This window comes from Numenius arquata, chromosome 1, assembly GCF_964106895.1.
Source record: "Numenius arquata chromosome 1, bNumArq3.hap1.1, whole genome shotgun sequence".
NCBI lineage: Eukaryota > Metazoa > Chordata > Aves > Charadriiformes > Scolopacidae > Numenius > Numenius arquata.
In genome coordinates, this window is record NC_133576.1 from 121,706,579 (window position 1) to 121,720,980 (window position 14,402).

Genomic DNA, 14,402 nt, shown 5'->3' on the forward strand with positions numbered 1-14,402 from the left:
ATGTCCCGGGTGACCAGGTCCTCTGTTTCCTTCTGGAGAGGACGCACATTTCCCCTAGTCTTCCTTTTGACCCTACCTATAGAAGCCTTTCTTGTTGCCCTTGACGACCCTGGCCAGACTTAATTCTACCTGGGTTTTAGCTTTCCTAACCTGATTCCTGGCTGCTTGGATAATTTCTCTGTTTTCCTGCCAGGCTACCTGTCCTTGCTTCCACCCTCTATAGGCTTCATTTCCAAGTTTGAGTTTGTCCAGGAGCTCCTTGTTCATCCGTGCAGGCTTCCTGGCTTTTTTTCCCTGACTTCCTCTTCATTGGGATGCAACCCACCTGAGCTTGGAGGAGGTGATCCTTGAATATTAACCATCTTTCTTGGGTCCCTCTTCCCTCACAGGCCTTATTCCACAGTACTTGCATTTAGCTCATGGAGTGTTTCCACTCCTGCCATTTCTGAGAGTACTTACCACAGGACTGAGGGCATCCTACATGGCAGCAGGGAATGCAACTCACATTGCACTTCAGCTAAATGCCAACCAAGCTACCTCCAGGACAGGGGCAGGGTCATCACATCAACATAGCACAATAATCACCTATAACCCAGGTAATTATTTTATGCATGGCCCCCTGCTGGCATGGCCACGCTTCCTTCAAGACCTGAGCTCCCTGAATCATGCAGAGGTGTTCACCTACCAATAGCTTGAGGCCTTCCAACAACATGCTGATGCAGCATTTCAGACATGCACACGGCTTCTTTCTCCTGAACAGATTCCAGTTATATTGGTCCCCATCAGGGATCACTCTCCAGTATTGACTCCAGGTAGCACGTCAGATCTTGTGTTCTCTCACACAGAACATCTCACAAAGCAGAAGGAGGAGGCTGCACTGAAGCTGCTCATGAAGAAAGGTTTCCGGCCCAGGCTAACCTTTGGGTTATGCAAGGGAATTGTCTGGGAAAAGGTTAATAGTCACAAGCCAAAACTATACCAGGGAGTGGGCTACTGGTATTATAGTATGGATGGTTACACATCAGCTCCTCTGCTCTGGGCCTGTCCTGGCAACGCTGCAATTCTAATAGAGACATCGCCATAGTCAGTGTGGTTTTGGACCAGGCGAACCTGGGCTAAGTAATTTTGACTGTCAGCAGGACTTACTCTTGCAGTGTTGGAGCTGGATCACATGGCTTTCTGTCAGTTCAGAACAAGCTCAACTGTGCTTGCAAAATAAAATAACATGCAAATAAATCATAACCCAGAGCATTGTATAATCAGATCCTCATGCTATAGAAGACAACATGTTCCAGAACTTCCTGGAAGTTTGTGCAGGAATGGAATAAAAGTGCAATTCTGTTTGTAAAATACAGAATTTTACATTAACAGTTATGCATCTGGGCAAACTGAACCAAGAAATTGTTCTTGGATCAAAAGCTCTCTGATTTCCATAGGAGCGTTTCTATGGACAAAGTTGGGAATCATATCCCAAATTACTGGTAATTCATACCACTTTATTATGGACATGTCTATGCAATGTTTGATTAGATGTTCTACTCAAATGGTTTTGTGTTAGAAGACCATGACAGTATCTTCATAGAATAATAGAATGGTTAGAGTTGGAAGGGACCTTAAAAATCATCTAGTTCCAACCCCCCTGCCACAGGCAGGGGCACATGCTGCTAGACCAGGTTGCTCAAAGGCACATCCAGCCTGGTCTTGAACAAACAATTCCAGTGTTGGGGCATCCACAACTTCACTGGAAAGCCTGTTCCAGTGTTTCACCACCCTCAGAACAAAGAATTTCTTCCTAATATCTGATCTAAATCTACCCTCTTTCAGTTTAAAACCATACCCCTCTTGCCTGTCTTCTCCTTTGCACTGTTTCACAGGTTTATCTACACTCCTTGCCACGGGTCCCAAATACTTTCTCCCACTGTGATTAGTCAGATACCTCATTCTACTGCAGTCTGTAGCTGAAAATGCTGCCTCCTGCCTGGCATGTTGCATCCTGGAGGTCCAAGTCTTCCAAGACTGTAAGACTGACAGAAAAGAAGTACTGTGATATCCAGGAATATGTCATCCCATGACCAGAGCGGTAGATAAGCACTGAAGACCAGGCAAGAGAAAGATGAGTCTAAAGCGTCACGATAAGGTTGTAATCTGCCTGAGTCCTTCTCCAAGAATTGTTCAGCTTGATTGCTGGTCCGTCTCCCCTCCTTTGTCTTTCTGACTGACACTTCATCGAAAATATTAAAAATATACACTGTTGCGGAAGTGGTGGGGCTGCAGGGGTAGCCTCGGTGAAGAGAGGTCAGGGCTGCCCAGTGCCAGAGACAGCAAGTTCCTACAACAGAAGACCCAGACTATCCCCAGCTGATGACAGTACATGGACCCAGTGTTGACAGGTGTGCACCGTCTTTGGGCTACTGTCAAGGAGTGGAAAAAAGTAAAATGGTGGAGTCTGTAGCGAAACTGGGGATTCACCAGAGACAAAAGAGGAAACACTTCTGTATTTCTCATTCTGAAAGACACAAAGGTCTCCTCAGCTGAGTGGAATGGTCAAAAGCCAAAGACTGTTAGTGTTGCAGAGTGGTATCCAACTTCTTTAGCTACATAAGCCATCTGTTCTTTCTCTTTCTGTCCATACCTGCAGCAGATGAGATCATCTTTTTGTCCCTTCTGTTGTGCTGCTCAGAAAGAACTGCAGCATGGGAAAGACTTGCAGAGTAAGACAGGTGGCATCCACTTCCTTCTCACGCTCTTTTCCATCCTGTAGAAGGAAATTCTGAACACCTGACTAGTATTTTTATCTCTGAGAAGTGATAAAATTCAGGAACCCAACGTTCCTATTTAACATGCCTCAATGACTTCATATCAAACTTGTTCTGTTCATAAGCAAAACGATGATTTCTGTAACCAACATCTTTGCACATACTCAACCTAGGCTGTAGAAAGCTTCCTCTGTGTAGTCGGTGCCACAATCCTCAACATGAGATTCAAAAGCTGAAGTCTTATTAGCAATTCTGAACAAACTAGACTGAAACCCTGCCGGCTCTGACCATTCAAAATACAAAAAATAAAAACCTCATCTTTGTAACTGCAAAACCACCTAGGAGGTTGCCAAGAGACTGCAAAATGGCCCTAATTCAGCTAAACATAGACCAAAATTAAGATGCTTTCTTCAGTGTCAGTATTAAGTACTTTGCTGAATGGGGGCCTTAAAGATGACCACGGTCATATCCAACATTTTTAGAAAGTCAGTTCACAAGCCTTAAATAAATTCTGGCTTTGGATGAAGGATATGGGACTTTCAACCTTATAACATTGTTCTGATGTGTTTTGCATCGAAAGGTGAAATTTTAGAGGCTGCTGTGTTTCATATTATCATCAGACATATCTCTGTAAGCAAAAGCTTTATGCATTGAGAGTTTGCAGTGAGTCTGTATACCTGTGTATTTTTTATGCATGAGTAAAATAACCTCACCATTTTTTAAAAAAAATCCATTATAAAAGACACTGCAACTTCAAATCCATGTTTTTAATATCAGATACCACATATCCAAAGTATTTCACGAGTATTTTATCAAAATCCACTATAAAATCATCATGGATGAAAGTTTTTCTGCTAAAACTTTTAAAAGGATAAAAAATTATGAGTGGACCATATGCTATTCTGGAAGCAAATCCTCTCCTAGTTCTTCATCAGCAAAGTCATCTTCCTCATTTCGTTTTCTTGCTGCAGTTTTTGGTCTTTCTGCTTGTGGGCCAAGTGGATCTATGTAGGAGGCATCTAGGGTTTAAATAAATACATTTGAAACAGTTACCTCCAAGTAATTTTAGCTTTGTTTCAGATACAATCAAACACAAGAGTGAGTTTTAGCATTACACATCTGTACAGTGACTTTGAAATGCAGACCAGAAAGAGCATATGAGCACTGAAAGAGAACAAGATACCACATTCAGGCAGCGAGGCACAGCACAAGAGCAAAGTACCTGAGTGCTAGTGACAGAAGCTTTTTTTTTTCTTTTCCATTCTTTTTTAAAAAATAAATTTCTCTTTATTTTAATACAGTCATTAAGTGAGAAAAAGACTTTGGAAAAGTACATGGAACAGCAAGACTGATGAGTTGGTTAAGGAAGGGCATTTTAGGAAGTACCACATTCCACATGGATTTGGGTTTTTAAACCCCTCTGAAAAGTTGGTCTTAGTGAAGAACTTATGACTGCAGAACTACAAAACTGACCAAAGGGTGCAGCAGCCAGATATCAGAAGTAATAAATATTTACATGGGCCATGCTTCTTAATTTACTTTATAGTGAGCTCTGAACAATGAAGCTAAAGCCATTCTTCACATTTATTTCATGAGGAAAATGTTTTCTTTATTGTCTAATTTTACATGCTCCTCCAATAACTTATTTTTTCCATCTCCTTGCTCTTTAAGGGCCAGGAAAGTAAGAAGATATAAGATGTCCACTTGCCTATTTCTTTACTGCCACTGCTTTCATAGGGTTCACTTGTCCCAGGCAAAGCTTTTAGTTTGGCACTCAGTCTTTCCCCTTTGGTACCACCACTATCTGGGGGGAAAAAAAAAAAAAAAAAAGAAAAAGAAAAAACAAGAGTTGAAGACAAATAACATGCTGTTATGTTCTATGAAATCATGATACAAGATCAGTATAAATTCAGCTACTATCTGTCAAACCAGATTTGGAAGAAACCATCTTTTCATGACGGATACAGTACTCATTTGTAATAGTGGTCATTAAAACACAATGGACACTGTGTCCACACACATGTGTTTTAATTTAAAAAAAAATAATTTATATATACAGCCTTATTTACTTTGGAGTAAACACATTAAAATATTTCTGCTTCAAATGCTGACATTTCAGTTGCTTATAAATTACAGTCACATTTTGGAGTTAAAATAAGCATGATAAATATAAACACTGTCACAATGTATACGGACATGTGTCTGTGTGCTTACTAATATATTAGCATGATCCACCTGTTCCATACTGCCAAGGTTATACACAAGACTAACTTAACTTTTAATTAGAAGAGTGTAACTGGCATGTGCTGTCTGCATGGCAGGCAGGCACAGTTTGTGTATACAGACAGTCCTGGCCCTGCATCGTGCTGTAAACACTGTGCTGGCAGCTCAGTTTGCAGCAGGGCCCCAAGGAATGTGTCGGCTCCAAGGGCTGCCTCGTGCCCAGACAACATCAGATTAACATTCTCTTGCCACAGCAGTATTCCAGACATTTTAAATATTCTGGTCACCTCTGAATCTCTTTTTCACATTCATGGCAAGCTTTCAATCTTGTCTGCTACAACAAATTTTTATGCAATTTTTTTCTCCTAGGAGAAAACAGTTCGTGTTTGGCTTGGTGTATTCACAAGGCAGGACATACCATACAGCCAAATACAAGAGTGCTCATTTACAACACGAAACAATGTTGTTATTACAAGTTCTCCATCTGTAAGGAGGAAAAGTGGGTTTCATTCAGCAAACGTTAGTTACAAAGTCTGGACTTGGCAATACATTTCCATTGTCTTATTTACTATAAGTGTTCTTTTCATAAATATTGCTACTAAAACAAGAACAACCCCAAAACAACAACTTCCACAAAGATGACAAACCTTTCTTTCTCTATAAATACTATTGCAGACTTCAGTTTACTCAGTCCTCAATTGGAAGACAATGTCTCTGCTCCAAGAGAGTCACACGTCAAACAGTTAATATGTTTACTAGACACAGATTACAGTTGAAACTTCAAAGCAAGGAAAATCTATTTTAATGTACATCTATCTCCCTTGGATCAATTCTCACTGTCAGGTTTCATGGAAGAAGTGAATTCTTAATGATGGATTTGAAGAAAGTAAAAGGAATCAATGGTTTTGACTGGGGGGGGCTCAACCAAAGGGCTGTGAAGTTACAAAAGGGCCACCTCTTGATTACAGTGGGCTTTGGACAGGCCTAAGTAACAAGGAGGTGAGTGCTGAGTTTGAAAGATGGTGTGGATGAAAACATTTTGAGGACAGTTTAGAGAAGAATAGAAAATGTTTAACAGGGAGAGAAAGAGTAGGATAGGAGTAGGCACAGAGTAATTTACAAAATGAGTAATTTAAGAAATAATGAATAAAGTTGGCAGAAGTAGTAAAGAGATGCAAAGGCAGGAATGATACAGCAGAAACTACACTAGGGGAAGACTGAACTAGCCAAAGAAACTCCATAGGTTTAATTGGTTGGTTCTAGAAAGGAAGAACTGGGTGTAAAGAAAATTAAAGAGGAAGAAGATGGCATATCAAAAGTTTTCAACTGTGAAGGAGGCAAACACATGGGTTTTAGTGATACTACCAGAGGAAGGTAAAAGATTTTACATTAACTAAAGGAAGGGAAAAAAAAAAAAAAAAAAAAAGGATGGAAGACAAACCAAAATGGTTGGGAGAAACATAATACCCACAAGTTACCTGTACATCTTGCTGCCCTAAAACAACCAACTGACAACAGAAGCTTTCTTGGATATCCTAGGACCCTCAAGTTTTATTAGGGCTACATCCAAGAAGGGAATGAAGGAGCAAGTCCAAAATCTGAAGCCAGATTTCCCCCCTTTTCTCTGCCTGTCTAGTGGTCCAACTCTAAGTCTTGAACCCTTGAAGTATCTAAACCTCACCAGCTGCCCCCCCTGCACAGCTTTGAAGTTTGTTAAGCACTTATTGTTATATAATTGAGTTGCCCAAAATGGCCATCCTGAGCAGGAAGATGCCTGCAGGATGTTCAGCATGTGATCATGGTGCCTAAGCTCCCCTTTCTGTTTATGAGTCGATACAGTAAACAAAATTGTGAGTGCTGTTACAGTGAGCAAGTGTACTCACAAATGTATGTTCACACAAGTGTAGCTTTTCAGACTTGATTCAGTTTCCCAAACATTATTGACTACATTTAATGAACTGAACCAACTCACCAAAGGGTTAGACTAATGCTAGAAGTAATGCAAGGGAAGCAGCAAGAACGTATGACCAGGAATGGGAAAGAAAAGAAGTGCTATGGGGGGCTGGACTGTTCTTTCCCGAAGTAGCAAGTTATTTAATCAGTTCATCCCACCTCGACTAAATGCACCCTGGAAAAAACTATGAAGAGTAAGTGTCTATGGGCGCAGAGTCCTCTCAACACTTGAGCAGTAAGAACATATGGATGCCTTACTAAGTTAGATTAAAGATTGATCTAAACTGGCTTATTATCCATACAAAAAACCAACAAGATGCTTAGGGAAGAGCATCATAAGTAGAGTAAGCATATACAGTAGCTCTCCAAGAATAATCTCCTAGCCTCCAACAATTTGTAAATCAAGCATCTGTTTGGGGGAAGAGGGTGGCTCTTGATATTTAATAATAGGTTGACTGACTTATTCTCCAAGAACTTGTTCAGTCTTCCCTTGAGCGCCTGTGAAATTTTTGCATCCATAACAACCTGAGGTAAGGAGCTCCCCCTTTCATTTACTCTGAACCTACTGATCTAGCCCCACCTCACCACAGAAAGGAGCACTGTGCCCTTTCTGCCCTGCATCACAACCCCCTCCACATGCTGGCAAGTGGTAGCAGGCTGTGCTGGAGCAGGTTACTGCTATGGTTAAAACTAACCTAATGAAAACTTTTTTTCAAGTGGATCAGCAAAGTAATGAAGCTCACTTTACCTCTCTATGACAGTTAAATCTACAGCAAGAGCAAAGGGAAGGTTAACATCTCTTCTGGTAGCAGCCCACAGTTAGTTTAAATTAAGCTAATATGCAAAACCACATCAAGTCTCCACAGACTGCACTACGCTCTGAACACACCTGAAAATGTGCAGAAGCAGCATCTTTCATTTTAAAGTACATCTGGAAGAGAATAAGAGGTGGTTGACAGCATCCACCTTACACGGAGATGTCAGGCAGCAGCTCAGGGAGTGAGAGATCTGGCTTCAATGCCGGCCTTCCCCTACAGGAGTTCAAAACCACAGCTCCATCTTTCAGGAGGAATGTCCTAATTGTTGAGCCACTTGGGGTAAGGCTTTTCTTGACACTCTGCCATGGGATACAGGATTCGGCTGCCAAAACGGCAGCTATTAAAAATTCTGCTGACCATACAGCATGATCTGCCAGAAGTTTAAATTTCATCTTGAAATCACTTTTTGTAGTTCTATTTGCAGATAAATCATCTATACGTTTTTATTCAGTATACATATATAATTTGACCACAGATTTTATACATATCCCAGCCTTTGGATTATGGGAATGAAACTAACTTTCTCTGAAGTAATACACAGAAAAAACTAAAGGTAACATCGGGACTAAGGATAATAATAAAAACTCTGGATGAAAGGATTTTTTGTAGAGTTTTTCTCTAATAGTACAACATTGAGTGTTAACATCTGTGTGATTGCACTTGCCATCAAAGGACTACAGGTAGATGTTTCTCAAACTGCAAATGAATTCTATCTGCATTATTCTAGTAACTGTACAAACACACGCTCCTAATTAAATAAAGGTTTTGAATACTGGAAGACCAGTGCTGACTAAATTGCTCTCTGTATCCAAGAAAACCTTCACTGCAATTAATACATTATTATTATTGTACTTTTATTTAAAAGGTATGTTATTACTGTAGCTCGCACGGAAGCCAGTCCCAGTGTACTCACTCTGGGTTGGTAACGTGGACACCACCACATAAACTGCAGGAACACAGCTCCAGATTTCAGTTCAAAAAAGTAAGAGGAACTGATTAAGCAGAGCTGGTCAATATATTTTCAAAATTTGATTTATAAATATATTTCCTCTGTAAAATGATTATACTTGAGACTTGGATTATCATGCTGACATTATCCTCCCCTCAGTTTGTATGCAATAGCATTAACTGGGAGCTATGCATATAAAGACAAATAATATATGCTACATGCTGCTATCTGTTACAGTGCATTCCTTCCTCTCATCTGTTTAAAAGTCATGCCCATAAAGTTATATTTAAGATATTTAATTAAATTGCTGTATTATAAGTATAATATGTTCTGTTCGTTCGTATTTCTTCAACTTCCATACAAGAACTAATTTGGACTAATTCTTCCACATACAATTTTAAAAATGAATCGAAGTATAAAACTTATTTTAAAAAATGGTTAATTTTACATGACAGAATACGAATAAAGCAACATTCTGCAAAATTAATCGTATTTTGGAATAATCCTACCTTAAGCAGTGATATCTAGCAGAACAGATTGTAAATATTTGTAAGAGTTCCTGAACTTCCTACTTAGCAATATACCTGTGTGTATATCACTTCAACATATAAAATCCAATGTTTTATATTTATTTTTTAAAGGACTCTCACTAGTTGCAATTACAGTGATGAGACTACTGCAGCAGAAATTCCTTCAGTATCATGAAGGACATAAATTAGAGTTTTTAGTACCATTTTACTCATCAGGAAAACGATATCAAAGTGTAGGGTGGTTTGGTAGTCTACCTCCTCTGTAAAATGTTTACGTAACGAATTGCATAGTGGGCTAACACTTTTAAAGACTGCAGATGCTTCACTAAACACAGAATGTGTTTAAATGCAGCTCTGTGCATCTTTCATATTCATGATGAAAACACCACCTTTGGAGACGAGAGGGCTTTGGATTCGGTTGACCAAAGAGAACAGTAAGTTCAGTGTAGCAGGCAGAATATTATATTAAAACCAAGAAATGACATGGGAAGCAGTTACAATTTTTAACTGCACTGCAGTTCACTTTGATTTGAAATTCTGTTGAATGAATTGTTTCTGGAATGTCAGTTAAGTTAACTTAGGTTAGTTCAGATGCAGAAAACATTAAAATGTTCTCTTCACTTAATTTTCACTGTTTATAAAATGAAAAGGTTGGGGGTTTTTTTGTACACACAACCAATGGAACCATCCCACAACATTTTGTAATTAATGAGGCATCAACCGGCACACAGAACCTAGAAAATATAAGTTATCATGAAATCCTGGATGCAGGATAACAAGAGAATCTCTTGCCTCAATCAAAGTGAAGATTATTTGGGATGCTTATTGCCCTAACATCTATAATATGTTTGCATATTATATGAGGAGATCCCTACGTGCTGGTAAAGGGTGTTAGAATATGGGATGTTTGTTTGGGACAGACAAACCCCTTTTGCCACTGACATCATCACAGCTGAAATGAAAAAGGGAAAAAGATACCTAATTTATTCTTGCACCATTTCCTTCCCAAATTCATCTGGACAGGCTCAGGTAACAAGGGGAATGCAAAGTGCTCAGCCTTTCATCTTCTGAATTCAACACTGCTTCTTTGGGCTCCTGTCCGAGACTGCATGGCTCCTCTCGGCCAGTACAAAAGTCCCCTCTCATCCAGAACAAAATTCCCCATTCAGGGAGCAGAGCAAATGCAGAGACCAAGTAAACACTGCTACAGTAATGTATTCCTTAAGGTCATACTTTCCCTTATCTATGAAAGGCCTTATGCTACTGAACAGTAAAAATATGTGGGTTTTACTACCCTAAAAATGTCCTAACTTCCAAATTCTGGATGCCAGTATCACATCTCTACAAAACACAAAAATGTGAGTATGAAAACAAGAAAAGCTTATTGAAAAGGAAATCTTTGAGAACTCAGAGGCTCCTTCAGGTTTTTAGGGGTTTTTGTTTGTTTGTTTTCTTGTTGGTTTATTTTCCTCTTTTTAAAAAGAAAAAGAAGAATTTTAAGGGAGTGTACCAATGTCACCTGCTTCCAATATGAATCAAGGAGACTGAAAATCATAAATCTGATACGCATGGAGAGAAGAAAATTTCACTTTTTATAAATAAGAGTGAACAAATGTGTTCAATTTTGGGTAGGCATTTCAGATTTAATGCTTATCCTTCTCCCAAACAAGAGTAGGCTAACTGAAACTGATACAGACGTCAGTTTTCTTGGCCTCTCTTTTTCCATTCTGTCTACCATTCATGCATACGCTAATCACATTCTTCAAATTATGCTTTGGTGCATCTCATGCACCTTCTGTTTTAACTTATATTGACAAAGTAGTAGGTATCCTATTAAGTACAAACCCTACTGACTTAGTTCTCTTTCCTCTTAGCTTCCTCTTTAAAATAGATCATATTTCCTAAAACAATGAAGCTTGACTTATTAATACTCCTAATATAAATAACTATATAGGGACAAAATACTTGGGGAAAAAATATTTTCTAGGAATGCCACCTAAAATATTTGGAATGCACACACTGCATTTAGCTACTAAGTACTTTAATTTAGCTAGTAAGTACTAAACTAAGGAGGATTCCATGCTTCACTGGCTTCAGTAATGATGGGAAATCCTTCATACAGTGTAGGAAAGTGATCCCTTTTGGTCTTGGCAACACCACTGGAAAAACATTAAGCCTAAAATGTATACAAAATGTTTCTTTTTTTTTTTTCTTTTTTGAAGCCATTAACTTACCAAAAGTGTACTAAGATTTTGGAATAAAATAGCCCGTGTTTGTATTTCATATGTGTCTTCACACAGGCCACGTATAAAAGTTTCTTACACTGCAAAATACAGACTCATAACCCAGGTGAATAATGCCTAATATTGGACAAAATAAGTTTGGGTCTTCAGGTTTCTCTCAGTCATCCTCAGTAAAAAGCAGATCAACTACAACATAGTCCTTAACATCTGCAGCTTCTTCACTGACAAGGTTCCCCAGAGTCAACATTACTAGTTAAAAAAAATGTGTAATGCCTTTGACTCCTTCTAAAAATATATATAAGTGGTACATTTCACTATAAATTTTAATTAGGAATCCCGGCAGAAAGTTAACTCCAGGCTCAGTACAGCACCTTCTTTGTACCTCTACTTGTTTGCTGAGTCACTTCCAGAAAGGCTGGATCTTTGGCACTGAATCTGTGTAACAGAGACTTCGCAAACATGCTCTTATACAGACTTGTTACCAAACTCTGTTTTTCTTCCCCCCCATTCTTCCATGCATTTGACATAAAGTCTTGAGCAATAATCTAAGAATTACTGATAGGACAAATTCTAGGCCATTTCTGACCCTGCTTACCCTCTCATCCTCTTTATGTTAGCATCCTAAATGCCTGTATTTGCTCTTCTGCCATTACTCTGGTTACAGGGGGGAAAAAGTAATCCTGTGGAATTACTAGAGCTTGCAGTCGAAGTTCTCATGTGTTCAAGTTTGGAGGGGAGGGGAAGGGATTTTTTTAATTTCAATTTTTTTATTTTTTTTTTTTAAAAGACAACTTTCAATAGATATTTTTATCTTTAAGACAAGTATTGATAAAATGGTAGTTCGGGGGATTAATGCTGTCTTAGCATCTATCCAGTTTGGTCATTATTTCTATCCTCTTTTGCTAAATTAATGACAACTCTCTCCTGGTAACATGCCCTGTTTTCACTAACGAGGGTAGGGATAATTACAAAATGTAGCTGTAAGAAAAGAGACCCTTTGTGCCATTTGCCCATATGCCTGATGCAACATATTGCACAGCTGTAAATACCCTTGCCTGCTACCAATGCTGCTCTTCGGTTCTATTTATTAAAAGCCAAAGTGGATCTCCACTTTATGACAGAAAACACGATGCTGCCTCATGGCCCTGTTTTGCTGGCATTTCTAGCTGGCTGCCTGATCACTGGGCTGATGTAACAAAGGAGAGTCCAGAAACGTTTCCATCTCTCTCTGTTACCAAAATAAGGAATTTCACCCCAAGAATTACTTTGGCCTGAGTCCCAGAACAGGTAAAATTCAATCCTAAGTGAATGGTGTTTTTTCTACATATCAAGAAATGATTTAAAAGCTTCTCTAGTGAAACTACTGAGCTGAAAAATGAATGAGATCTCTCTGAAGCATCCAATGCTCATTCTTAACCCTTGGGGAACCCAGGAAAGCAACATTCATAAGTGTAACAGCATTCTAATGTCATTTTAAGATTACACTAGTAATTTCCATGACTTTTCATGACCCTACAGAATTGGATAAATATAGTAAAGCATCTGCTAGGTGGATGGAGAAATAAAATTACCAAATAAGAAAAAATATCCCATGAATTATCTCTCTGTAAAAGGAAGAGAAGAGAGGCAAGAATTTATAAGGGGTATCTTTTTATGAGACCCACCGATATTAAGATAAATCAAATGCAGAATACAAAGAAACCATTTCCTATTTGGGTCAAAATGGATTTTTTTCTAGGTGGCTGAATTAGCCCAAGTCTGCGAGTTTCCTTAAAGCAGTGGTGGGGAACAGTTAGGTTTAACATTACTAACATTTCACGGATTTAATAACGGGAGGGAAAAATCATTAGCTCTGCAATATGCACACCACCTAGTGCAGAAAAGACAAAACAGGCCAGTTTCCAGACTTACATCGCTAGAGTTTTACATTTATGAAAGTCAGCATTGTAAATCTATAGAAGCAGAGAGACTTTGTAGTCAGAGCGCAAGCTTTCCTCTATGGAAGACCCAACTCTGCTGCTTCAACTCTGCCACACTGGGAAAAGGGGAAGAAGCAGCTCAAAGACAGTACAGATGTCTTCTCCTTATTACAGAGCTGCTTGCACAAAATAGACTCTTGAACTTGTAACAAACACCTAATGTAATAGACTAGATGGTGGGCACAACATTCCCTTTTCTCTATGTTAAATAAAGACACAATGAACTCCTGGTTTTCATAGCTTACATGTTCTGTTTTGTTGTAATAAATGATTCCTTATAGCAAATATGCCAAAGTTAGTGGGATAATCAAGTCCACAGTACTGAAGTAGAAATTTAGCTTTAGGAATACACTGAGATCTGTATATAAAGCTCAAACCTTAGACCAAATCCATGCTGCTATACCAGTTGAGATTTCATACAGCAATGAGATAATCAAAAAGTATGAAACAAAATTTGTGAAGAACTTGCATGTTACCTGTTTGTGTGCATTTCAGAATGTAAGCAAGTTTTACAAACACTTCAAGAAAATCTATTTTCTTTAGGATCCTGACAAATCTGATATTTAAGCAGAGGCATTAAGTACTTACCACCACCAGCACTTCCTTCTCTGCGGCTACGTGCACTGCCATCTCTGCCAGATTTAATGCGCTGGAGAACAGTGAAAAAGATTTGAAAAGAACAGAACAAACCCCCCATTTAGTAATATACATTAGGCATAATTATTGAAAACTCAACTTAGCTTATAAATAAAACAGTAGGACAACATTAAACTAGGCTTACTATACTGTAACTAATAAACCTTGTTTTTTCAACACACAATTGTCCTTAAAATCAGTGTTAAATCCAATGTTTACATAAAACAAGAGTTCTATGAAATTCAGAGTATCTCAATAAATCATTTTTCTTCAGATAAAATTTATACAAGGAATGTGCATAAAAATAGTTCAGAT

At 38.7% G+C, this 14,402-nt stretch overlaps 1 protein-coding gene across 6 annotated transcripts in view; it reads right to left on the reverse strand.

The window, feature by feature from the left end:
- Positions 1-3,504: 3,504 nt before the first annotated feature.
- IFT88 (intraflagellar transport 88) overlaps positions 3,505-14,402 on the reverse strand; it is a 48,010-nt gene continuing 37,112 nt past the window's right edge. For 2 of the 6 annotated variants that reach the window (XM_074167958.1, XM_074167995.1), the window contains 3 exons: positions 14,040-14,100; positions 4,465-4,560; positions 3,511-3,775 (listed from right to left, as the gene is read on the reverse strand). In XM_074167958.1, coding sequence (XP_074024059.1) covers positions 3,654-3,775; positions 4,465-4,560; positions 14,040-14,100 — 279 coding nt within the window. In that variant the 3' untranslated portion in view covers positions 3,511-3,653. Of the gene's footprint in view, positions 3,776-4,464; positions 4,561-14,039; positions 14,101-14,402 lie in introns of all 6 variants that reach the window. The other 4 variants (XM_074168004.1, XM_074167985.1, XM_074167968.1 and 1 more) reach the window with 3 other exon arrangements.